Source organism: Physeter macrocephalus, unplaced genomic scaffold, assembly GCF_002837175.3.
Source record: "Physeter macrocephalus isolate SW-GA unplaced genomic scaffold, ASM283717v5 random_84, whole genome shotgun sequence".
In the NCBI taxonomy this organism is placed as follows: domain Eukaryota; kingdom Metazoa; phylum Chordata; class Mammalia; order Artiodactyla; family Physeteridae; genus Physeter; species Physeter macrocephalus.
In genome coordinates this window covers 54553-80994 of record NW_021145370.1, presented here as the reverse complement: position 1 = coordinate 80994, position 26442 = coordinate 54553, and the positions used below count along the sequence as shown (strand labels likewise).

Below are 26442 nucleotides of genomic sequence, written 5' to 3'. Positions count from 1 at the left end.
TGCAATCACCGAAAGGAGATCTAGTTTGGCTGGAGGAGAGTGAGCGAGGGGTGAGTCTTGGGAGATGAGGACAGAGAGGGGATGGGAAGAGATCAGCTAGAGCCTTGTGGGCCACTGGGGAGGGTCCTGGCTTTTACTCTGGATGAGATGGAGCCACAAGATAGTCTTGAGCAGGCCAGGGCACGGGGGGTGACCTGATTCAGGTTCACAGGGTTCTTGAGCTGCTTATGGGGAACAGACTACGGGGGTGGGCAGAGCTGGAGAAGGAAGACCAGGGCAGGTCTGCACTGGTACAGGTGGAGGATGCCAGTGGACAGCACCAGGGTGGGGACTGTGGAGTGAGGAAAGGGGGCAGAGTCTGGTTGTATTTTGAGGGCAGAGCCAACAGGATTTTCTGAAAGATTGGATATCAGGGTAAGAGGGGGAGGGATTGAGGATGAGACCATGATTTTGGTCCTTTTTTGCCCTGAGCACCTGGAAGGAGGGAAGTGCCGTTAACTGAGTCAGGGACAGCCAAGTATCAGCTCAGGAGGACGGGCCCCAAGGCCTAGAAAAGAGCCACTCAATAGACTTGCTGAGTGAATCAGCGAGAAGACTAGGGCGGCACCTGTTTGTGAAAAATGAGGCTGAAGTTGGATACAAGAGCAGAGGATGTAGAGACGGGCCTGGGCCAGAGAGGGCAATGTGGGCGTCGTCAGCAGGTTGGTATTTACAGCTGCTGGACTGGATGGGGTCCTGGGGAGGTCAGCTCAGGGGAAAGCCGGCAGCCATGATGGTCTCACCTCCCAGAAAGGTGTTCAGGCGTTGTGTCTGGGACATGTTAAGTTTGGGGTGCCATTAGAGCTTTCTGGTGGGGGGATGTTAAGTCAGTAGTAGATACAAATGGAGAGGGTCTGGCCTGGAGAAAGACAAGATAGAGAGAGACAGAGAGGGAGAGACAGGGAGAATCAAAGAGGGACAGAGAAAGAGAGAAAGAAAGAGAATAGATAGCTAGTGGGAAGCAGCCGCATAGCACAGGGAGATCAGCTAGGTGGTTTTGGACCACCTAGAAGGGTGGGATAGGGAGGGTGGGAGGGAGGGAGATGCAAGAGGGAAGAGATATGGGAACATATGTATATGTATAACTGATTCACTTTGTCATAAAGCAGAAACTAACACACCATTGTAAAGCAATTATACTCCAATAAAGATGTTAAAAAAAAAAGACAGGTAGAGGGAGAGATGGACATAAAGACAGAGAGGGAGAGACAGAGCATGGGATAGGCATGAGAGAGACAGAGAGAGAGAGACAAAGACAGACAGACAGAAACAAAGAGGACAGAGACAGAGAGTGAGAGGAGAGACCTAGAGGGGGGAAAAGAGAGAGGGGTTGAGAATGAAAGACATAGGGACAGATGAAGAGGGACTGGGGGCGGAGCTGGCAGAGAGATTCCGTAGAGGATGGGGGCAATTTGGGGTCTAGAGTCTGGGTGGAGGTCTGGGGAGCATGGCCCTGGCTGGCTGAGCCCCCTCCTGACGTCTCTCTCCCACCACTGTCAGGCCATTCTGCACCAGGAAGGCCACATGGACGACGCGCTGTCACTGACCCGCTGTCAGCAGGAGGAGTCCCAGGCCGCCCGCATGATCTACAGCACTGGCGGCCTCTACAACCACTTCATCAAGTGAGCCACCCGGCCCGCTCTGCCCTGGGGCCAGGCCACACCTTGACCCCATGCTCCTGTGTTCATGCGCCTGACCATTTAATCTCTACCTCTGACATTCACACCTCTTACATACACAAACTCCTGACCTCTACATACTTGACCCCTAATCTGACCTCGACAGCTATGACTTTGACTTCACACCCCTGACACCCTCGACCCTGGACCTCACTGGCCCTGACCTCTGCTTTCATGACCTGTCCCTACACAGGCGTGGGTCCCAGGCCCAGCTCTGCCCTTGGCCACTGTGTCACCTCGGGCCAATCAATGCCCTTCTCTCTCTGCGTCTCACTCTCTCTCTCTGTTAAATAGGTGTGTCTGTGGGAGTCTGGCAGGGACCGGGGGTGGGTGGGGGCGGGACCCTCACAGTGTTCCCGGACCCTCACTGATAAGTGCCCGGTCTCCGCAGGGGCCTGGACAGCTTCAGCGGAAAGCCGAGGGGCTCGGGGTCTCCGGCTGGCACAGCACTGCCTCTCGAGGGCGTCATCCTGAGCCTGCAGGACCTCATCGGCTACTTCGAGCCACCCTCCGAGGAGCTGCAGCATGAGGAGAAGCAGAGCAAGCTGCGCAGCCTGCGCAACCGCCAGAGCCTCTTCCAGGAGGAGGTGAGGCCGCGGCCCAGGAGGGCGGGGTCTGTGGGCGTGGGGGCGGGCCTTCAGGAGGGCGGAGCCTGCCGGACCCGGGGAAGCAGTGGTCTGAGAGGGGGCGGGTCAGGTGGAGGGGCAGGAGGAAGGTCCTGGCCTGGGTGAACAGGGCGGGGAGGCGGGTCGTAGGGGACACGCGAGGGGGCGGAGCCTTGAAGCGGATCAGGAGTGGGTTGGTGGGCGAGGCTTTGGTGAGGGGCGGGGCCTGTGAGAGCAAGGTGGAACCGGAACCTGAAGGCGGGGGCAGGACTTGTTCCCTCTCCTGGGAGGACGGGGCGGGGTGAGGGTAAGCTCTGGGCCGAGGCAAGCCTGTGGAGGCAAGGCCTGGGAAGTCCGAGGCTGAGCTACTAGACTCAGGGGGCGGTGTCTGTAGGGGTAGGGCCTGCGGAGTGGGAGGATAGAACCAGAGTGGAGCATGGTGGGGGGCCGGACCAGAGAGGTGAGCTTTTGGGTGGGAGGATAGTGTAGGCCGGGACCTCAGCTTGGGTCAGAGGCTGGGGGGTCTGTGTGTTATGAGAGGAGACGTGGTGGGCTCCGCTCAGCACGGAGTCTGAGTGCGAGGGGCTGAGAGGGGTGGAAGACTGGGGCTGCACAAAGGTCCGAGGTCTGATGTCTCCTCAGGGTGATTGGGGAGCATGTTCATTTAAAGTCTTCCAAGTTGTCCCCGCTCCTCTCCAGGGGCTCCCATTGTGATGGGGGTGGCAGACCTAGAAATGATGATAGTAACAACAAAACTTACTAATGGAGTGGGATTAGTATATGCAAAGTGTTTAGAACAGTAACAGCACATAGTAGATGCTATATAAGTGTCAGTGGTTATTGTTACTTTGAATTTAGCCCTTACTGTGTGTTATGGGTGTTATATACCTGACATCCTCCCCATAACCCCATGGGGGATTGTAATTCCCATATTACAGATGGGTCACTGAAGCGCAGAGAGATTAAATAACAGCCATTGCTGAACAAATATACCAGGGGAGATATAGCTGTCAAGAAAGCAGACAAAAATCCCTGTCCTTATGGAGTTGACATGGGGCGGGAGGATAAATGAGCAATAAAATAGGAGGATTATGTGGTATATTAGATGATGATAAGGAGAAAAACAAAGCAGGGCAGGGACTTCCCTGGTGGTCCAGTGGTTAAGAATCCACCTTCCAAAGCAGGGGACGCGGGTTCGATCCCTGGTGGGGGAACTGAGATCCCACATGCCACGGGGCAACTAAGCCTGTGCGCTCTAGAGCCCACGTGCCATAACTACTGAGCCTGTGCGCTCTGGAGCCCGCGCGCCACAACTAGAGAGAAGCCCACATGCCACAACGAAAGATCCTGCATGCTGCAGCAAAGATCCTGCAACTAGGTCCCGCAACTAAGACCCTACGCAGCCAAATAAATAAATATTTAAAAAATTAAAAATAGCAGGGCAGCGTTAGGGAGTGCTGGGGTTGTTGCAGTTTAAAATACAGTAGTCAGGGAGGGTCACCTGAATGAAGTGAGGCAGCCATGTGTACACCTGAGGGAGGGACAGAGGGGAGATAGAGCAAGTACACGGACCATGAAGTGGGAGTGTGCCTGGCAGCTTCCAGAATAGCAAGGAGGCCCGGATGACTGGAGCTGGGTGAGTTAGGGGAAGAGTGGGAGGAGACGAGCACAGAGAGGTGACAAAGGCCAGGCCATGGTGAGGACTTGAGGTTTGGGAGCCACAGAAGGGTTAGGTCTTTGAAAGTCACAACGAGTTAGGGGCAGAGCCACTGTGTGTGACTCCAGCTGGTTGTGCTGTCTACCATGATGCACTGCATCTCTTACTACGGGCCCAGGATATAGATACAACAATTATCATAGCAGCCCAGTTGTCCACCACCACTGGAATGAATCCACAAATGTGGCATATCCGTACGATGGCTATGGATACTACTCAGCAATGAAAATGAACAAATGACAACCCCATGAAACAATGCTCTTAATCTTAAAGCGTAATATTGAGAGAATTCCCTGGTGGTCAAGTGGTTGGGACTCGGCGCTGTCACTGCCAAGGTCTCGGTTCGATCCCTAGTTGGGGAACTGAGATCCTGCAAGCCGCTCAGTGCGGCCAAATAAATAAATAGAAAAAAAAATTTTTTTAAAGTAATGTTGAGCAAAAGAATCCATGTGCGAAAGAATACTTACTGTACATCTCAAGTTCAAAAACAGGCAAAATTTTACTAGACTGTTTACGAATGCATGCATAGGTAGTAAAAATAGAAAAACAAGGAAAGGACTTCCATAAAAGTCAGGATAATGGTTATCCCTAGCGGAGAGGGTTGTGTAACAAGGGGGGCATCGAGGCGACTTCTGGGAGGCTAGCAATGCTCTCTTTCTTGACCTGGGTCATGGTTACACAAGTGTTCTTTCATATTTATTTGTTAAACCATATACATTTGATCTTTATTATTTCCTGATTCTGTATTTGCAAATATGCCTACTCGCTAAAATTTATTTGTAACCTCCAAATCAATGCTTGCAGAATATTTGTAGTCATTTGTGGACATGTGCAGAGAGGCAAAAAATTTAAGTCATTTGATGTTGTGTTTCCAGTTGAGGTTGAACAAGGCGACGATCTGCCTTGTTATTTCAACTCTCACCTGTAAGCAAGTGTCCTTTTCGTGGTGTATTTAGTGCCACACTTGTCACATTTTTGTGCTTTTTGTTAATTTCACTGATTAAAATGGCCCCTAAGCACAGTGGCAAAGTGCTGTCTAGTGTTCCTAAGTGCAAGAAGGCTGTGATGTGCCTTACTGAGAAAATATGTGTTAAAGAACAGCTTCACTGAAGCATGAGTTACAGTGCTGTTGGTTGTGAGTTTAATGTTAACGAATCAACAACATCTATTAAATTAGTGTCTTTAAACAGAAACGCACATAAAACAAGAGTGTGTATTGATTGATTGATGAAAATGTTGTGCTCAGAGACTCAGAGAAACCCTCTGTGTTTCCCTTGGGAGCCTTGGTTCTCAGGATTCACTCAGTGCTCACGGCAACTTTACAGAACCTCACCGCTACAAAAAGCAAGAATAGACTGTATATGTTTTATGCTTTTCTGTATGTCTGTTATAATGCAAAATAAAAGAAGACAAAAGGTTAAAACGTTTTTTAAAAAAAGAAAGAGGGCTTCCCTGGTGGTGCAGTGGTTGAGAGTCTGCCTGCCGATGCAGGGGACATGGGTTCGTGCCCCGGTCCGGGAAGATCCCACATGCTGCGGAGTGGCTGGGCCTGCGCGTCTGGAGCCTGTGCTCCGCAAGGGGAGAGGCCACAACAGTGAAAGACCCACATACCGCAAAAAAAAAAGAAAAAAGAAAAAACAAAAAGAAAGAGAGAGAAGGCAAAAATCTCTCTGATGATTGGTGTGGAGAGTGAGCTGGGCCAATGGGACCAGGAGTAGGGTCCTTGGAGTGGAAAGGAGGGAGAGAAAATACTGGAAGGGGAAGCACAGATTCAGTCGTGATGTTAATAGGGATGTATTGTGTTGGGGACAGAGGCAGAGTGGGACAAGGCCAGGTCTGGAGAGCCGAGGAGGAGAGGAGGGAGTTGGGAGTGAAGGTGCACACAGATGGCTCTGGTTTAGATCTGGGGACACCCAGTCACTAGTTGTTGAAGGACTATGAATTAGCAAGTCCAAGAAAGGCAAGGAAGGGAGGGCCTGGGATTCCTGTGATGAAACCCCCTGTTTTCTCTACCCCAGGGGATGCTCTCCCTGGTCCTGAACTGCATCGACCGCCTAAATGTTTACACCACTGCTGCCCACTTTGCTGAATTTGCCGGGGAGGAGGCAGCCGAGTCCTGGAAAGAGATTGTGAACCTGCTGTATGAAATCCTGGGTGAGGGGCCCCAGACTTGACTCCCCCTAGAGCACCCTAGGTTCCCAGGCCTACTGGGTCTGACCCCTCTCTCCACCCTCAGCCTCTCTGATCCGTGGCAATCGTGCCAACTGTGCCCTCTTCTCCAACAACCTGGATTGGCTGGTCAGCAAACTGGATCGGCTGGAGGCCTCCTCGGGTAGGAGAACCCAGGTGGAGGGGATGGGGACTTGTGGGGACGGGAGGGCTGCAGCCACCTCACCTCTCACTCTAATCCCTGTGCAGGGATCCTGGAGGTGCTGTACTGTGTCCTGATTGAGAGTCCTGAGGTCCTGAACATCATCCAGGAGAACCACATCAAGTCCATCATCTCCCTCCTGGACAAGCATGGGAGGAACCACAAGGTTGGCCTCTCATCCCTGACCTCTTATCCCCTGAATTCTGAACCCTGACCTTTCCCCATGGCCCTCGAATTGCCCCCAGTTCCCCATCTTATCTCTAACCTGGACTCCTCTACCGCAAGCTTCCATCTCCACACAAAGGTCTCAAACTCATGGTTCTTAAATGCGTCCTGGGCCACAGATGTGCTGCATTAGCTCTTTGAAGTATTTTTTCAATTTCTAATCTTGTAGCCTTTAGGGGGGCTGCATAGACACTCTCCAGGTTACCCCAAGTGCTACTGGCTCCCACTGAATTATTCCTAACCACTTCACATAGTTACGATATCTACCTGGCCCCTGAAGATGCAAGTTTGCGGCCTCCACTGATCTAAACCTCATCTTTATCCCTGCACTCCCTCCCTGAGCGACCCTTTCACTCTTCCCACTGACCTCTGCCCTCTCACCCCAGTCTTTTTTTTTGGGCCAAGCCATGTGGCTTGCAGGATCTCAGTTGCCCAACCAACGATCGAACCCAGGGAAGCTCAGAGTCCTAACCACTGGACCGCCAGGGAGTTCCTCAGTCTCTCTTTTCTTACATTGCTGATGTCTTATCCCAACTCATACGGCCCCCGCCTCTTGCCTGATGTTTCTGTTTGACCCCGATCTCTCTCTGTGACCCCTGACCTCCCACTTTCACCACCTCTTCTCAGTCAAAAGCTCCATCTCCCATCCTGGCATATCATCCTTCTGGTTTCCCACTCTGGGTCTTCCATGGACAACACCCTCCCCCCACCGCCCACCCCCACCCAGGTGCCCTCACACCCTGACCTCTGACCTTGACCTCCAGGTGCTGGATGTGCTGTGTTCCCTGTGTGTGTGCAATGGTGTGGCCGTGCGCTCCAACCAAGATCTCATTACTGAGAACTTGCTCCCTGGCCGTGAGCTTCTGCTGCAGACAAACCTCATCAACTTTGTCACCAGGTCTGGCCCCTAACCCCTGACCCCAGAACTCAGAACCTCTCAATCCCCTCCCTGACTCAGACTCCACACCCAGGTGGATGGGCCTTCCTCCATCTCCCACCCCGGTCCCCACAGCTGTCCCCAGCTCATCCCTGGCTTCTCATTCCTCTTGTCCTCTCTCCCTGCTCCATTTCTGCCTCTGTCTCTTCCTCCCTCTTTCTTTCTTTCCGTGTTTGCTCTTTTTGTCTTCATCTGTCTGTCTCTCTCTATTTCTCCTCCATCTCTTTTTCCCAGTCTCTCTCCCATCTCTCTCTTCTCTGTCCTTTGATGCCTCTCTGTCCGTCTCTGTCTCTGCTTTCTCTCTCTGTTTCTGTGTCTCTGCTTTTCTGTTTTTCTTGTGTATGTATATCTTTGTCTTTCTGCCTTCCTCTCCCACCCCCCACTAGCCTGGGTCTCCTCTCCATCTCTCCTTCATCCTCCTCTCCTGTCCTGTCTCTCCTACAGCATCCGCCCCAACATTTTTGTGGGCCGAGCAGAGAGCTCCACGCAGTACCTCAAATGGTACTTTGAGGTGATGGTGGACGAGGTGGCCCCATTCCTGACAGCTCAGGCCACCCACCTGCGGGTGGGCTGGGCCCTCACTGAGGGCTACAGCCCGTACCCTGGGGGCGGCGAGGGCTGGGGCGGCAACGGGGTCGGCGATGACCTCTATTCCTACGGCTTTGATGGGCTGCATCTCTGGACAGGTACCTGGACCCTTCTAGGGGACCCTCAACCCTGACCATTGACCCAGGGTTTCTAGGCTCTCACCACATGCCTTGGGGTTCTTGGGATCCTGACCCACAAACAGGCTAACTTTGACCCCTTACTCCTCATTTCCCAAGACCCTAACCCTAGAGCTTTCAGAATCTTGGCTCGAACCTGTTTCTTCATAGCCTCCAGAACTCTGACCCCAGAGGATGTCAGATCTCTGACCCTAGAGATCCCAGAAAACTGCCCCGATTATTAAGATCTCTGATCTTTGACTTACGCCCCCAAAGGTTCCAGAATCCTAACTCCAAGATGACTTTAATCTTTGACCCCCACACCTCTCAGGAACCTAACCTCAGGGGAAACTTGACCTCTGCCTCTAATCTCTAAGGAACACTTGACCTTAGAGTTGCTAGGGTCCAGACCCTATAGGATCCTCTAATACCTGCCCCTTGTCTCTTGAGATCATTGGTTCCATTGGACCTCTGACTTCTGACTTCTCCCTTGTGATCCTGGTGCAGGACACGTGCCACGCCTGGTGACTTCCCCAGGGCAGCACCTCCTGGCCCCCGAGGACGTGGTCAGCTGCTGCCTGGACCTCAGCGTGCCATCCATCTCCTTCCGCATCAATGGCTGTCCTGTGCAGGGTGTCTTTGAGGCCTTCAACCTTGATGGGCTCTTCTTCCCCGTTGTCAGCTTCTCAGCTGGTGTCAAGTAAGGACTTGCCCCAGCCCCCTGGCCAGTCCCCAGACCTGGGACTGTCCTGAGACAGCTTCTGCAAGCACGCCATGGCCTTCTATGGGGCCACGACCCAGCAGCCTTCTCTCAGGACCGATGGGCCGGACCCCTACATGAAGGTCCCAGTGACCTCTACATGATCCCAGACACTCTCAGTGTCCTCCCAATGACCCAGACCCTCCCAGTGACCTCAGCTTCACCCCAATCTCCAAGTGTCCCCCAAATTTCACAATGACCTAATGATTAATAAGTTTCTTCCAGTGACCTCGCAGATGACCTCTGACTCTCCCAATGATTCTGTGCCATTCCAATCACCTCCAAATGATTCCAGAATCTGACAGTGATCTTCCAATGACCACAAAGCCTCCCAATGACTCCTTGCTCTTAACAACTTCCCAATGACCCCAGCATCTCCCAACGATATTCTAATAGTTCCATAATTTCCCAGTGACCTCTCAATGACCACAGTTATTTCAAAGACCTCTCAGTAGCCCATTCTTTTCCCAGTGACCCCCAAGCTCTGTGAATGACTTACTCACCATTTCAGTGGCGATTATGATTTTCTTAGGGTTACACCAGACTCTCAGTGACTTCCAAATGACCTTCTTCTTGGTCTCCCCCAAACCTTCTGGTATCTCTAAATGCTCTGTTGATCCAGGACCTCCTGCAAAGGACCTTCCCATGACCTTGGATTAACTCCCCAGTGACCTGACCCCCACTTTCCCTTTTTGGTTTTCCAAAGATTCCTATTGGCCTCCAACATTTTCTTTGACCTTAGACTTTCCTGACTCCTCAATGACCTCCATGACGCTATGACTGTCCAGTGACCTCAGGTCTCCCCAGAACCTTCCACTGATCCCAAGATTGCTCCCTTCCCCCCACTGAGTACAGACTCTCCTCTGTACACTGCCCTCACTAGTGACCCCCACTCTCCCACCTAGGGTGCGGTTCCTTCTTGGTGGCCGCCATGGTGAATTCAAGTTCCTCCCTCCGCCTGGCTATGCCCCTTGTCATGAGGCTGTGCTCCCGCGAGAGCGACTCCATCTGGAGCCCATCAAGGAGTATCGGCGGGAAGGGCCCCGGGGGCCCCACCTGGTGGGCCCCAGCCGCTGCCTCTCACACACCGACTTTGTGCCCTGCCCTGTGGACACTGTCCAGGTACTGCCTGCTCTGCAAGGGTTTCCTGGAGAGGCAGACTCCCTTAGGAGCCAGGGAGATGGGGAGCTGAGCTGGAAGCTGGGGACCCTGTTGTTTAACAGGTGGGGAAGCTGAGGCAGAGAGGAGGCAAAGGAATCTCTCAAGGCAGAATCTCGGTTTCAGGGAGTCCTCAGTATAGTCCCCTAAAAAAAGGACTATTATTTATTTATTTAATTTTTAAAAAGTATTTATTTATTTATTTGCTGCTCCGAGTGGCTTGTGGGATCTTAGCTCCCCGACCAGGGATTGAACCTGGGCCCTCAGCAGTGAAAGCACGGAGTCCTAGTCACTGGACCGCCAGGGAATTCCCTAAAAAGGACTCTTATTGCCCCCAATATACAGATGAGGAAAGTGAGGCCCAGAGAGTTTAAGCAGCCTGTGCAAGTCACACAGCATTTGAGCCCAGGCAGTCTGATCCCAAAGCCTGTGATCTTATCCACCACAATTTGTTGGGCATCTTTTCTATTCCACGCCTCTCTCACTCTTCCTATCCCAATCTGAGCTCCCCACCTTCCCTCCAGGCATGTCCCTATAGGAGGGAATATAAGTCCTGTTTAAGAGCCTGATCACAAGGGTTTGACTTTCAGCATGTCACCGTGGGCATGCGGCTTCACTTCTCTGTGCCTCAGTTCCCTCACCTGTGAGGAAAAGGGGGAACGAGAGAACCTCCCTCTAGCATTGTTGTGAAGGTTAGATGAATTAATATATGTGAAGTGCTTAGCATGGTCCTGAGGAAATAGTAAGTACTCAGTAGAGTTACCGTTATTATTGGTAATAGTAATGTTATTGCAGGGGTGAACTTGCCATCCCCCTGTAGCCAGGCCAGAGCCCTGGGCCTCCTCCTGGATGTCTCCCTTCCCCTCCCCCACCCACCTGGCAGCCTCAGGGGTTGTCCGCTCTGCCTCCTCCCAATCACTTCTCCCCCCACATCCCACCCTGGTCCAACCATCATTATCTGTGCCTGCAGAACGCCGCCAACAATATAAATATTACTAGGCACCTACCATGTGCCATGCATTTATAGAAACTATGCAGGAGGGTTAGGGGCACCGACCCCGGCACAGTCGCAAGTCCCAGCACTGCTCTCTCTGTCTTAAAAGCAAAGGAATTGGTAAATGACACACCCTAGGGCAGGAAGCTAAAATAGTTTGCATAGAATCAGGACTCAAGCCCTAGTTCTTTTGATTCCGCATCTTGTGATCTCTAATCAAACACAAGCTTTTCCCCACACTTAGTTAATTTAAAGATCTGTAAAATGAAAATACAGGTACTATTTATGCTTATTGAAAAAAATCCACACAGTTCAAGCTCACATTGTTTGAGGGTCCACGGTATATAACATTTAGTAGTTTATGTAAATGATTTCACTGAACCCTTATAAAGTAAGTATCATGAGTTAATATTGTTCTGATTCTCATTGTACAGAGAAGGAAAGGGAGTCATCCATTCATTCAGCAAACATTTCACGAGCATCCCCTTCTGGGCTGGACAGGGCTGGGAAAATGCTGGAGACCGAGACAGCCCCAGCCCTGCCTTCACGGAGCTCCCAGTCCACAGGGGGAGACAGACCCATTCCCAGATAGTTCCTTAATTCTGAGGATGCTAAGTCCTTACTCAGCTGGCCATCAACCCTGGAGGCAGGGTGCGGTGATGGGGAGCAAGGCTCGGCAGTAGGAAAGGTCAAAAGAGCTCTCTGAAGGGGCTTCCCTGGTGGCGCAGTGGTTGCGCGTCCGCCTGCCGATGCAGGGGAACCGGGTTCGCGCCCCGGTCTGGGAGGATCCCACATGCCGCGGAGCGGCTGGGCCCGTGAGCCATGGCCGCTGAGCCTGCGCGTCCAGAGCCTGTGCTCCGCAACGGGAGAGGCCACAGCAGAGGGAGGCCCGCATACCACAAAAAATAAATTAAAAAAAAAAAAAAAAAAAAGAGCTCTCTGGGGAACTGTTCAGGGCTCGCACGTGTTCTCGGGAAGAGGGGTCACGACGCAGACTGGAGGGGATGCCGGGACCTCACGAATGTCACCTGCCCCCAGATTGTCCTGCCTCCCCATCTGGAGCGTATTCGGGAGAAGCTGGCGGAGAACATCCATGAACTCTGGGCACTGACTCGCATTGAGCAGGGCTGGACCTACGGCCCGGTGAGGGCGCTGCCTGCAGCGTGGGGGAGAGAGGCTAGGCTGGCTGTGGTGGAGTGACAACTGCTCACTAACTGGGAGGGGCTGGTGGCTGGGGGAAGCGACTTTGGGACCCCAGGGGCTCCTTGGGTGGCAGAACGGGTCGGGGAGGCCAGGGGTCACAGTCTGGGAGTGCTGGGGAGGGAAGGGGAACCGAGGAGTTGACCCTGGAGTTTCTCCAGGTTCGGGATGACAATAAGAGGCTGCACCCGTGTCTCGTGGACTTCCACAGCCTACCGGAGCCCGAGAGGAATTACAACCTGCAGATGTCGGGGGAGACGCTCAAGTGAGGGGGTGACCAGGGAGCAGGGGCCCGGGCCTGACCGCTGGGCGGGAGGGCAAGGAGAGACAGGGAGAGCGAGACCGAGACTCAGAGAGACAGAGAGAAAGAGACAGAAGAGAGGCAGAGAGAGGGAGGGAGACTGGGATTGTGAGGCTGAAACTGACAGAGGGCAAGTAAGAGACAGAGGCATAAAGAGAGATGCTCAGTAAGTGAAAGAGAGAGAAAGAGACAAGGAAAGAAGCAGACAGGAAAAGGCAAGCACAGTCAAAGAGATACAGCGACAGAGAAACAGTCAGGAGCCAGAGAGACACAGACACCACGACCGAGAGAGACGGGACAGACGCCCAGAAAACCAGAACAAGAGAGGTGGAGAGAGCTAGCGACCCAGAGACAGAGCTGACAGGGGCTGGGCTGGGGGGAGAGGACGCCAGCGGCAGGGAGGCCACGTGGGGTGACCCTGTCCCCCTGCCCCCACCCCCCCGCCCCAGGACCCTGCTGGCGCTGGGCTGCCACGTGGGCATGGCGGACGAGAAGGCGGAAGACAACCTGAAGAAGACAAAACTCCCCAAGACGTGAGTGTGGGCGGCCCGGGCCCCACGTGGGGAAGAGAGTAGTGGGCCGGGGAGGCCGTGGTGAGGGCTGGAGCAACTGAGGGCCGGTGGGGAGGCTGAGGTCAGAAACCAAGGGGCTGTGGGTTAGGGTGGAGGTCATAGGACCAGGGGTCGGGGCTCTGGAGTCAGTGGTGAGTGTCCTGGGGAGGTGTCAGGAATGCCCAGTTACGCGCATTCCAGAGAGAGAGTGGGAGTGAGTCGGACCCAGGGCCAGGGTCTGCCATGGAGTCCCGGAAAATGAGAGAACAGAGGTAATATCTCTGAGTTAGAGGTGAGGGGTCGATGGAAAGAGGTGAGAAATTGTTAGAGTTGTAAGTAAGGGATCCTAAAATTATAGAGGAGAGATCAGAGGTCCTGGGGATAGATGCCAAGCTTCAAAGGTCAACGACTCCAAAGCCAGGAGTTTGGAATGATAGGGTCGTGGGATCAGAGGTAAGGAGCCTCCAAGTTAGAAGTTAGGAGTCAGAGAGTTCCAGGGTGAGAGATGAGGCTCCCAAAATCAAGATGCAGGGGTCACAGAGGCCAGAGGTCAGTGAAGTCAAAGCCCTTGCTAGGGTCACAGGATCCTGGGATCAGAAGTCAAGTATATCAAAGCTTATTTAAGGGAGTCATAGAAACCTGATGTCAGAGACCAAAGGTCAGAAATTTCAAAGCTCAAGGCTAAAGATCATGGAATCCTAAGGACAAGGGTCAGAAGTCAGGGATCCCATAGCACAGAGCCTAGAAGTGGAGGTGAGGGTCTTGTCCCACAGAACCCTGCCACACCCGCAGGTACATGATGAGCAATGGGTACAAGCCGGCGCCTCTGGACCTGAGCCACGTGAGACTGACGCCCGCGCAGACGATGCTGGTGGACCGGCTGGCGGAGAACGGACACAATGTGTGGGCACGAGACCGAGTGGCCCAGGGCTGGACCTACAGCTCTGTGCAGGACATCCCTGCGCGCCGGAACCCTCGCCTTGTGCCCTACCGCCTGCTGGACGAGGCCACCAAGCGCAGCAACCGGGACAGCCTCTGCCAGGCCGTGCGCACCCTGCTGGGCTACGGCTACAACATTGAGCCGCCCGACCAGGAGCCCAGTGAGTGCTGACCACAGGCCCCTGACCCTGACTCCTACCCTGACCCTAACCCCGGCCCTTGACTCCTGATCTCTGACCCAACTCGCCTCTCAATGGGCTACATCTATAGCACTGACCCTCTCCCCGCAACCCTGACACTCTGTCCCTGACCCTGAACCTGATCTTGACCACTGACTTGACCTGCCTCAAGCCCTGCCTGGGCTACGGCTACAACACTGAGCAGCCAGACCAGGAACCCAGACCCTGACCCTGACTCCAATTCCTGACCCCCAGCTACGACCCCTAACTCCTAACCTCTGGACTATAGCTATAACGTGGAGCCACCCAACCAAGGACTTAGAGAGCCTCTAATCCCTACTCCTAACTTGACTCCTGACCTATCACTGACCCCCCAATCCCAGCCTCAAACCCCAGCCCTGAGTGTGGTCCTCAGCTTTCGATTTCTTAACCCCTGACCCCAGCCGCAATTTCTATCCCCTCCCTGACCCTGACTCTCTCTTCCTGATCCTGCTCTCAACCCTTGATTCTTACCATTGACCTTAATCTTGACCCTTCACCCCAGACCATGGCCGTGACTGACCCGACTTTCTTCCTCCATGCCTCTGTCACTAGTTCCTCTGTGAAGCTCTGACTGCAGAGGGATGGAGGAGAAGTCTCAGTAGGTCCCTCCTGCCTCTCTGTGACTGCTCTGAGATTCCCCAGTTCTTCCCTAACACCAAGAATTGTCCCTTTCCTCCCAGCCCCGCAAAGGCCCTTACCTTTCCTGGTCTCTCCCACCAGCCCAGCCTCTCTGACTCTGCCTGGCCCCACTGGTAGGTCAGGTGGAGAGCCAGTCTCGCTGGGACCGGGTGCGCATCTTCAGGGCAGAGAAATCCTATGTGGTGCAGAGCGGCCGCTGGTACTTCGAGTTTGAGGCAGTCACCACCGGCGAGATGCGAGTGGGCTGGGCGAGGCCTGAGCTGCGGCCTGACGTGGAGCTGGGAGCTGATGAGCTGGCCTACGTCTTCAACGGGCACCGCGTGGGTAGCTCCCTGGGCTCCACTCTGCCAGGCTCTGTGGTCCTTCCCACCGCTCATACACTCCAGCCCTGCCTCTACCTGTGCCTCACTCTGTCTGCCCATCTCTGACTCTACCTTCCCACTCATCTACCCATTCTTCCATGTATGCTTCCCTCTCTCTGTCCACACATATGTCCATCCATCATCCATCTCTCTGTCCAACCATCTGTCTGTCCATTCATCCATGCTTCTCATCTGCCCAAAGAATCATTTAGTCATCCACGTTGCCATCTATTCATGTAGTTGTTAGTTCCACAATTCACCTGTTTAATCAATTTGAGGTTTCATTTATCCATTCATCTATCCAATAACTTAATGCATAAATACATCATCTATTTATCCATCCACCCATCCATCTACCTATGTGTCTGTCTACACTTTCTTCCCTCCCTGCATCAACCCAGGTAGACTCTCAGCTTTCATTTCGTTCTTCCATCCAGCCATATACCCTGCTTCCTATCCATCCATCTCATTATCCATTTATCTATTCTGGGGGCATATGGGTGTATTTGGGTCCGTATAGGGGACGCTGACAGGTTAGTTTTTCCTTTCCATCCCTCTACTTGCTGCTGTCCCCAACCCTCCACCAGCACTTTGGTGGTCTGTATAACCCCAGCCCCAGTCATGGAAACAATAGAGAACCCAGGCAGAAGGGATGAGATACAGAGATTAATGGGAGGGGAAAGCATGAAAGCTTATCCTTTAAGGATCATGGATGCAAACGTGGGGTAAGATGGGGGACACCGCGGGGGTGAACTCTCTTCTGTCCCACATGCCCTGGACCTGACCCTTGTATCTTTACGTCTCCCCTTGCTTCTGTATCTCCCCATTCCTCTGCGTGTCTCTCCTGCACCACATCTTCCCCTTGCCCTCTCACAGGGTCAGCGCTGGCACTTGGGCAGTGAACCGTTTGGGCGTCCCTGGCAGTCAGGTGATGTCGTGGGCTGCATGATCGACCTCACAGAGAACACCATTATCTTCACCCTCAACGGCGAGGTGCTCATGTCCGATTCAGGCTCTGAAACAGCCTTCCGGGATATTGAGATTGGGGATGGTGAGGGCTGGCCTTGTGGCCCCTTTCTGGTTTCCTTCCGTCTCACCTGACCCTGCGCTGTCCCCTCCAGCCCCCCTGCTCTTCCATCCCTTCTTTCCACAGTACCTCCTTCCCCATGGCTGCCCCTGCCCTGCCCATCTATCCTCACCCCTGCCCGTCTATCCCCTCCCACTAGGCTTCCTGCCCGTCTGCAGCTTGGGACCTGGCCAGGTGGGTCACCTGAACCTGGGCCAGGATGTGAGCTCCCTGCGGTTCTTTGCCATCTGTGGCCTCCAGGAAGGTTTTGAGCCGTTTGCCATCAACATGCAGCGCCCGGTCACCACCTGGTTCAGCAAAAGCCTTCCCCAGTTTGAGGCCACGCCCCCTGAGCATCCCCACTATGAGGTGAGGACCGACCCCACTCAGCACGCTCTGATCTGCTTCCAAACCTCATTCTCCCCACAGTTCTCTTCCCCAAGCTTCCCTGTGGCTTCTTTGTTAGCCCACACACCGCGTAGAAGTGGGTGTCAGGGTCACGGGCTCCCAGGGCTGCCTTGTAGGGTATAACCTTGGCAAACTACACCTTTCTGACCTCCAGCTACCGTGCCGACAAAATGGGGGAAGGGAGAAAAGAGAAGCTGGATCGAGTGACCCCAGTGGACATTTCCAGCCCTTATAACTCTCTAATCCTACAACAAAGTTTAAAGAAATATAAATCACTGGGTACATTTTGGCACCTTCCTTTCTAACTGTTATCTATGGTGGTATTTTGGGGGTTTGTTTGTTTGTTGATATATTTATTTATTTATTGCCGTGCCACAAAGCGCGGCAGTAAGCTTGTGGGATCTTAGTTCCCCAACCAGGCATTGAACCGGGGTCCTCGGCAGTGAGAGCAAGGAGTGCTAACCACTGGACCGCCAGGGAATTCCCACGGATTTATTTATTTTTAGTAACTCTTCATTAATCTGGTATCCTAATTTTTAGACCCTAGTGCCTTTCTTTCCCAAGGTTAAACTCAGGGTCAGATTCTGACAATAAAAACCCACATAAATCAAAGTGATAGTCTTTTTCTCAACCTGGGAAGAACTTGAATTCCACGTGGCTAAGCTTCAGCTGGTACTTTAGAATCAGACCTGGAGTTGGCCTTTTACCTGCTGTATGACCTGGGCCTGTGACTGTCTCCTCCTGAGCCTCAGTTTTCCCATCCTAGGCATCGTTCAGATCTCCCTCTCACATTCTCTCTCTCTTTCTCTTTTCTGAATTATTTAGGTAAGTTGGAGACATCATGCCTCTTTATCCCTAAATATTTCAATGTGCATTTCTTCAGAACAGGCTGTGCTCTTACAGAGCTGCAGTTATGAAAATCAGGGAATTTTACATTGATACATACTGTTACCTAATTTACAATCCATATTCAAATTTTGTTAATCTTGGCAATGATGTCTCTTTTTATTTTTCTGGTCCAAAATGCAATCCACGGTTACACGTTGCAGTTAGCTGTTATGTCTCTTTAGTCTTCAATGTAGAATGTTTCTGAGTGTTTCTTTGTCATGATATTGACATTTTTGAAGAGTTACAGACCAGTTATTTTGCAGAATATTCCTCATGTATTTGGCACGAATACCATAGCAAAGAGGTTGTGTTCTTCTTGATGCAGAATATCAGGGCGGCACATCATGTCATTATGTCTTATTACTGATTACATTAACTTTGAGCACATCAGATTACATTAACTTTGACTATTTGGTTATGGTGGAGTCTGCCAAGTTTCTCCACCATCAAGTTACTATTTTTCTCTTTATAATTAATAAATAATTTGTGGGAAGGCATTTTAAGGCTAGGTAAAAATGGAAGGGTTTTAAACAGGGGAATGTCCAGTCTAGATCTGAGTTTTGGAAAGGTCTCTATTGACAGTGGATTGTAGGAGGCGAGAGTGGGAGAGGTGCCTGGGGCGGGAGAGGATAGTGGGGAAGACGTGGACCTCCCAATCCCTGCCACCGCCAGGTGGGGTTCTCAACCCAAAGAACAGCGTGCTAGACAGCAGTGAGAATGAATAAACTAACCTACCCACAACCACATGGACGAGTCTCTCAGACACGATGTTGAATGAAAGGAGCCAGACACAAAAGAGCACATACTGTAGGATCCCATTCACAGAAAGTTCAAGGATGGGCAAAGCTAATCTGTGATGTGCTAAGTCAGAAGGGCGTTAACTGTGAACGAATAGTCAGACATTAAGTTACTCTGCATACAAATCACAGGAAGGAGATGGTCAGTAGGCTTGCCAAGGAGCAGAGGCAAAACAGGGTTTATAAGAGAGATGGGAGAGAGGGGAGAAAAAGACCCTGCAGACAGTCTTGGTTGCACAGTTTTGGGGTGAATTCATTGGCTGGTGAGGAGCACAGAGGTCTCTCTTGGCAATTGGTCCTTGAGGAGGTCAACTTGAGGTGGGGCATCAAAGAAAGGGAACTGCTCCAGTAGTTTATGGAGTCTGTCTTTGGAGTGCACAGGCCAGGCACCTGTCCCTCTCTCAGCTCCTGCCCTTTATTTAGGCCAGGTCGGTGCATTTCCCTCATCAGAATCCCTCACTATCTTTGAGAGTGTAGTGACTAAACGGGCACCGAGGGGGCTCCCAGGGGGACTGGTGGTGTTCCATTTCTCCATCTGAGTGCTGGGTACACAGGCGTGGTCCCTCCAAAACCTCATTGTGCTGTGCACTTACGATGTGTGCATTCTTCTGAGTGTTACATTTCCACAAACAACAAGTCTAACAAAAATTCAGCTGGGGAGGCTTTAAAAAAATCTGACCCTTCTGGGCTGCTCTCCCCAAGACGTCTCCCCAAGAGAGCAGGAGGGCAGAGCCCTTGTTCTGTTCACTGATGTGTTCCCAGCACTTGGAACAGTGCCTGGCACACAGTAGGTGCTCAGTAAATATTTGTGTAGTGTTAGATGGATGGATGGATGGATTGGTGGGTGGAAGGATGGAAGAATGAATGGGTGGATGGGTGGATGACCTGGTCTGGAGTGAGCCCTGTGCGCAGGAAGGTTTTGAAAGCTCCCCAGGTGATTCCAGTGTCTGACCAGGGCTGCCCACTGTACAAAGGTGTCCAGCAAAGGTAGACAGAAGGCTGAATGCACCCCACGGCCAAGCTGTGTGTCCCATGGGAGTTCGTACGCTCGGAGGAGTGAGTCTTTGGCTAATTCTCACACAGTGCTCTAAGGCCTAATGGTGACTCTGTGTGTATTAAGGTTTAGGACCTAGCTCACCCTCCTGGCTCAGTGCTTCCTGCCTCACCCCCACAGGTGACTCGTGTGGACGGCACCGTGGACACCCCCCCCTGCCTGCGCCTGACCCACCGCACTTGGGGTTCCCAGAACAGTCTGGTGGAGATGCTCTTTCTCCGGCTGAGCCTTCCGGTCCAGTTCCACCAGCACTTCCGCTGCACCGCAGGGGCCACCCCTCTGGCACCCCCTGGCCTGCAGCCTCCTGCTGAGGATGAGGCCCGGGCAGCGGAGCCTGATCCCGACTATGAAAACCTGCGCCGCTCGGCTGGGCACTGGGGCGAGGCTGAGGGCGGCAAAGAAGGAACTGCCAAGGAAGGGTCATCCGGGGGCACCGCCCAGGCCGGGGTAGAGGCCCAGCCTCCCAGGGCAGAGAATGAGAAGGATGCTACCACAGAGAAGAACAAGAAGAGAGGGTGAGTCAACGGTGGGGCAGGGTGGGGTTTGGGGGTCTGTCCTGGGACCCCCAATTAGGCAACCTCAATAACTTGAGAAACCCCACTGTATCCCAAAGTGGGCCCATATATGCTAAGTGGGGTCAGATTACTGAGGGATCCTGTTATGTCTCGAGTGAACGCTATTATTTCCCTGGGATGCTCTAATTTCCCTGAGAATGTAAAATCGGGATGCCCCACTATATCTATGGAGGACTCCACGGTCCTTGGGGTACCAAAGCTTTTCATCCAATGGACTTCCTTATCTGTGAACACTAAAGGGGACCTCAGGATCTTGGGAAAGTTGACTGTACCCCAAGGTATCCCAGGGAACATCATTGGTTTTCTAAATTGGGGTCACTTCTGTGTCTCAAATGTACCCCCAAAAAACTAACTTCAAGGGAGACCCTCAAAGGGCATTAAATGTGAAATGAAACTACATCTGCTTTTCCCCTACTGTGGCAGTAGTTTTCAGTGGGATTTAGTTCTGTGTCTCTTGGGGGGATGTTTGGAAATGATGGGAGATTTTTAGTTATCACAGTTTTGGGGGGAGGTACTGCTTGCTGGGGGCTCCAGGGATTCTACATGTCTTCAATGCACAAGACAGTGCCCAATGAAGAATCGTCCTTTCCCAAATGCCTTTAGCACCCATATGAGAAATGGTGACTTAGGGGACCATTGTATGCTCCCCAAAGGAACCTCCATGTTCCCAGAGGCACCTTTAAATCTGGGTAACCCGGCATCCGAAAGCACAGAGCTCCTCCGGGGTGGACTGTGCTGGTGCAGTTGGGAATTTCATCCCTCTAGAGGAGGGGCCTTGGGTATTAGAAACGGGGTTTATTTAGGGTGGATGTGGAGGCACGAACGTTGTGATGGAGAGGGCTGGGGAGCTGGGCTTGAGAGTGAGTCTCATGACAGCCTCTCCTCTGCGCCACCAGGTTCTTGTTCAAGGCCAAGAAGGCCGCCATGATGACCCAGCCACCAGCCACCCCCACTCTGCCCCGACTGCCTCGCGAGGTGGTGCCCACTGACGACCGTGATGACCCTGAGATCATCCTCAATACCACCACGGTGGGAACCGGGGACCCTCAACTTCAGGCCCCCCCCCCAATTTCCAAATTTCATGCTGTAATCCCAGTAATTGCCCTTATCTGGGGACACCGCAATATATACAGGAGACCACAAAATACAGTACACATCAGTTTAACCCTTTGAACCCCTAAATCCATATAGCCAGGGGCCTAAACATCTCAGGGAACACATTGGAGCCATGGGGCACACTGGTATAACTCCCAGGGCCCCCCACATCCCAGGGATAAACCAACATAGACTCGGCACCCCAATATCTGGGTTCACCCATATAAACTCAACACCCCAAACTTAGTAGCTATTCTAGTATATTCCTGGGAACCAAAATTCACAATTATTCCAATACAGTCTGGGGATTCACCAAGTCTGGAATATTTTCTGAGACAAACAGCCTAGTGGCTAGAATCACTGGCTACCTGGGTGTCACTTCACGGCTCTGTGTCTTCTCTCCTGTGGAAGCGCTAGGGTTTCCCCATCAGTAAAATGGAGATAAAAAGTGTATCCACTTGATGGTGATTGTAAGGATTTAAGTGAGTTCATTTGTGAGCTATTTGTTAGCTATTATTTATTTATAACTTTGCTGTATAACCTGGGGAGGGACCCAAATTTGGGTGTATCACGAAACAGTCCCAAAGGATTCCCGAATCTAGGAATACATCAGTAAACACAGAAACAGAGGGACACGGACCCGGTGGGGGGCGGGTCTCAAATCCAGCAACTTCTTGTTAAACTCCCAGAGGACGCTGAGAATCCAGAGGAATCAACTCAGAGTCTCAGGGAAGCCCTCTGACCACCGGTCCCCCCTTTGCCTCTTCAGTACTATTACTCCGTGAGGGTCTTTGCCGGCCAGGAGCCCAGCTGCGTGTGGGTGGGCTGGGTCACCCCCGACTACCATCAGCACGACATGAACTTCGACCTCAGCAAGGTCCGGGTGGTGACGGTGACCATGGGGGACGAGCAAGGCAACATACACAGCAGGTGCGGGGGCGGGGGGCGGGGGCCGTGGGAGACCGGAGGTCAGCGCTGGGCACCTCCTCCTCCTTTCCTCCTCTCTTCCTGCTTGTCTTCCTCCCATGGCCCCTGCTCTGTGTTTTCCCTCCTCCTCTTTGTCCATTTCTTCTTTTCCATTTTCTCCTCCTCTTCCGTCTTGCCGTCCTCTTTCTAGTTTACCTCCTTTTTCTATTCTCTCCTCCTGCTCCCCTTCTCCTTCTCCTCGTTCTGGAACCACCCCTTTCCCCCACCAGCTTCTAAGAATTCTGGCTCCGAGGGGCTCAGGGTCTGGGGTGAGGGGTTTCAGCGCTCAGGTCTGCAGGTGGCGGGTGTTTGGGGGTGGGGCTCTGAGTCATGGTGTTCCGGGAGCTCAGGGAAGGGGCTGTCCAGGGTCCAGAGCGCCTCGGCTGACGATCCGGGCACTGATAACTCCTGTGTCCTCTAGCCTCAAGTGCAGCAACTGCTACATGGTGTGGGGTGGAGACTTCGTGAGCCCCGGGCAGCAGGGCCGGATCAGCCACACGGACCTTGTCATTGGCTGCCTGGTGGACTTGGCCACTGGCCTAATGACGTTTACCGCCAACGGCAAAGAGAGCAACACCTTTTTCCAGGTAAGCCCAGCTCTCATTCATCAACTTAGCAATAGCGTCCTCATGTCTCAGCATCCCGGGACAGCCCTCCCAGACAGCCTCTGAGGGCAGACCCCAGAGAGACAGGATAAAACAGCCTCAGGGCAGGCCAGAGCTGGGAGGTTCCTGGGAGACCACCTAGGAGAACCATTCCTCGAACTGACATCCAGAAAGGGGGAGACACAGCAGAGCCTTGACCTTGGAGAGAGGTCCATATCCCTCTTGGGCTGGGTGATACCAGTCGCCACCTTTTCACCAATCAGGGAGCATCCTAGGATGGGCCAAAATTCTAAGGTGGGATTTTCCTTTTCATCACTTTATTATGAAAGATTTCAAGCATACAGCAAAATGAAAGGAATTGTATCATGAATGCCTGTATACCTACTACCACGAATCTGCTATCCATCCATTAATCCATCTAACTTTATTTATTTTATAAAACTTTATTTTAAATGGAGAATTTTAAAAATACACAAAAATAGAACAGCATAATGAACCTCCATGTCCCCATTACACAGCTCCAACTAGTACCCACTCACGGCCAACCCTGATTCATCTTTATCCACACCCACTGGAGGATTTTGAAGGAAATCCCGGTATCATATGGTTTGTCTCTTTTCAGTATGTATCTCTAAAAAATAAGGATTCTTTTAAAAAACATAGCCACAATACCACTGTTATCTTTAAAAAAAAACCAAGAATTCTTATATATCACCGAATATCCAGCCCATGGTCAAACTTCTCTGGTTGTCTCAAAAATGTCTTTTTACCGTTTGTTTGAACCAGAATCTAAATAAGGCGATATGTTTTAGCTGGTTGCTAAGTCCCTTCAGTCTCTTTTCATATGTCGATTTCCCTTCCATTTTTTTCTTTTTTTCCCCTTTGAAATGTATTCATTGAAGAAACCATCTGTCTGTCTGGTAGAACTTTGCTCCTCAAAGTGTGGTCCCTGGACCAGCAGGCTCTGCATCACCTGGGAGCCTGTTAGAAAGGCAGAATCTCAGGCTCTTACCCAGACCTGCCCAATCAGAATCTGATTTTTTAAAATAAATCTCAGGGCATTCGTGTGCATACTACCAACTGAAGAGTGCTGGCCTGGTTTCCCACAGGCTGAATCTGGCTGATGCACACCTGAGGTGTCATTTAAACATTTTCCTCCGTCCCCTGTATTTTCTTGTAAACTGGGAGGTGGGTCCAGATCAGATTGGATTAGATTCAGGTTTGGCAAGACTGCTTCACAGATAGTGGTGTCTGTTGTGTTAGAGCCTGGGTGGGTTTCTCTTCAAAGATCAGAGGGGCTGCAGGGAAAGGCAGTCAGAGTGTGCTCTTTGAACTTTGAAGAATAAATAAGTGCTTGGGAGAGAAACAGGAGTGGCATTCGTGGGTGGGGGTGGGCCTGATGTGCGCAAAGACCCAGACGGGCTGCCCTGGGGGAGGTGGAGGAGGTTGGCCTCGTTGGATCAGAGGAGGTGCAGCCCGTGGGCCACTTCAGGGCTCTTGCGGAGCCTCCAGTGCCTGAGTTTGGATCTGTAGACACCAGCAGCATCAGGCTGGGGCAACGGGCTCCCGAGTCGGGGATCCAGAGTCAGTACCACCTCCAGTTCATCTTCTTCCTCACCCTGCCCTCGTCTCCCTTCCCAGGTGGAACCCAATACGAAGCTGTTTCCTGCTGTCTTTGTCCTGCCGACACACCAGAACGTCATCCAGTTTGAGCTGGGGAAGCAGAAGGTCAGGGTGCAGTGATGGGGCACGAATGGGGGCAGGCTGAGGACAGAGGTGCGGGAGGTCGGGCTGGCGGAGCGGCTGAAGCGGGGGGAGAAATCCGGGAGGTCTTCGTGGAAACAGAGTGGCGGGAGAGAGGGTGGGGAATCCTGACCTGTGCACACCCCTGTGTCCCCAGAACATCATGCCGCTGTCGGCCGCCATGTTTCTGAGCGAGCGCAAGAACCCCACCCCGCAGTGCCCGCCGCGGCTCGAGGTGCAGATGCTGATGCCCGTGTCGTGGAGCCGCATGCCCAACCACTTCCTGCAGGTGGACACGCGGCGTGCGGGCGAGCGGCTGGGCTGGGCTGTGCAGTGCCAGGAGCCGCTGACCATGATGGCGCTGCACGTCCCCGAGGAGAACCGGTCAGGGACAGCCCCGGCGCCCGGGGGTGGGGCGGATACCGCAAGCCCTCTGGGGTCTGGATCCCACGCGGTGCCCCTCCCCACGACCCCGGGACTCCAGACAACACCCCAGGAAGCCCCAGACCTACCTTACCATCCCCAGATAACACTCCAGGGGGCTCTAAATCCCTTTCAGCAGGCTCAGACCCACCTCAGGGGACCCAGACTCAGCCCAGGCATCCCCAGCTAACACCCCAGTGGACTCCAGACTCACCTACGGGGCTCCCAACCCATCGCAGGGAGTCCAGACCCACATCAAGGAGACCACACAACACCCCAGGCGCCTCAAGTGCACCTCAGAGAGTCTTGCACCTTATTCAGAGAGGCCTGGAGGCACCCCAGGTTCTCTTGGACATACCGAGGAGACTTTAGAGGTATCCCCTGGAGATATCTAACCCGCTCCAGGGACTCAGGCACACCGGGCTAAAGGGTGTTCACATGGATGACAGGAAAGCTTTTAAGGACTCTAAATGTGGCCAGGATCCCAGACTCACCCCAGGAAGATGCTTCATCTTTCCTCTATTCACTGATTCGACAAATAGCTCTGAGCTCCTCCTGTGTGACAGCAGAATTCTAGCCTGGAGACACCGAGCTCTTGTGAACGGACATTCTAGTGATGCTCTTGTATAACTCAGGGGACTCAGACCTGCCCAGGAAGACTCAGACCCATCCCCAGGGGCCTCAGACACACCCATTTATTCATTTGTTCCCACAACAAATATTTATTGATCACATACTATTTGCCAAGTCCTTTATTTATTTATTTATTTTTGGCTGTGTTGGGTCTTCGTTGCTGCACGTGGGCTTTCTGTAGTTGCGGCGAGCGGGGGCTACTCTTCGTTGCGGTGCGCGGGCTGCTCGTTGCGGTGGCTTCTCTTGTTGCGGAGCACGGGCTCTAGGCGCGCGGGCTTCAGTAGTTGCGGCACGCGGGCTCAGTAGTTGTGGCTCGTGGGCTCTAGAGCACAGTCTCAGTAGTTGTGGCGCACTTGCTTAGTTGCTCTGTGGCGTGTGGGATCTTCCCGGACCAGGGCTCCAACCCGTGTCCCCTGCACTGGCAGGTGGATTCTTAACCACTGCGCCACCAGGGAAGCCCGCTAAGTCCTTTTTAGGTGCTGGGAATATAGCAAACAAACAAATAAACAAAAGAGGCAGAAATGTCCTGTACTGGTGGAGTTTACATTCTGGTGGTGCTCAAATATAACCAGGGTACTCAGACCTGCCGGAGGGGGATTCAGACCCAACCTGGGATCCTAGATACATCTCAGGGTCACCAGATATTTCCCATGGACTCTTAGATCCCCAGAGTACCAGACCATCCCACGGATCCCAGATGTATGTCAGGGAGCCCCCAGACCACGGAGGGACTTCCAGAACCATTAAAAGACTCCTAGACTCAGCTTCACAGACCTCACAGAACCTT

The 26442-nt window shown here is 52.7% G+C and overlaps 1 protein-coding gene across 5 annotated transcripts in view; it reads left to right on the top strand.

Annotated features, from left to right (window-relative positions):
• The window catches only part of LOC102976725 (ryanodine receptor 1), an 88655-nt gene that overhangs the window by 11631 nt on the left and 50582 nt on the right, over positions 1–26442 (top strand). For 3 of the 5 annotated variants that reach the window (XM_055082332.1, XM_028483882.2, XM_055082333.1), the window contains exons 12-33: positions 1540–1661; positions 2110–2305; positions 6059–6194; positions 6277–6372; positions 6459–6577; positions 7401–7534; positions 8018–8259; positions 8785–8977; positions 9943–10159; positions 12228–12332; positions 12551–12654; positions 13140–13223; positions 14034–14341; positions 15158–15360; positions 16279–16453; positions 16629–16837; positions 19736–20130; positions 21087–21219; positions 22055–22215; positions 22673–22838; positions 24498–24584; positions 24757–24983. In XM_055082332.1, coding sequence (XP_054938307.1) covers positions 1540–1661; positions 2110–2305; positions 6059–6194; positions 6277–6372; positions 6459–6577; positions 7401–7534; positions 8018–8259; positions 8785–8977; positions 9943–10159; positions 12228–12332; positions 12551–12654; positions 13140–13223; positions 14034–14341; positions 15158–15360; positions 16279–16453; positions 16629–16837; positions 19736–20130; positions 21087–21219; positions 22055–22215; positions 22673–22838; positions 24498–24584; positions 24757–24983 — 3812 coding nt within the window. Of the gene's footprint in view, positions 1–401; positions 702–1539; positions 1662–2109; positions 2306–6058; positions 6195–6276; positions 6373–6458; positions 6578–7400; positions 7535–8017; positions 8260–8784; positions 8978–9942; positions 10160–12227; positions 12333–12550; positions 12655–13139; positions 13224–14033; positions 14342–15157; positions 15361–16278; positions 16454–16628; positions 16838–19735; positions 20131–21086; positions 21220–22054; positions 22216–22672; positions 22839–24497; positions 24585–24756; positions 24984–26442 lie in introns of those variants that run through there. The other 2 variants (XM_028483885.2, XM_028483887.2) reach the window with 2 other exon arrangements.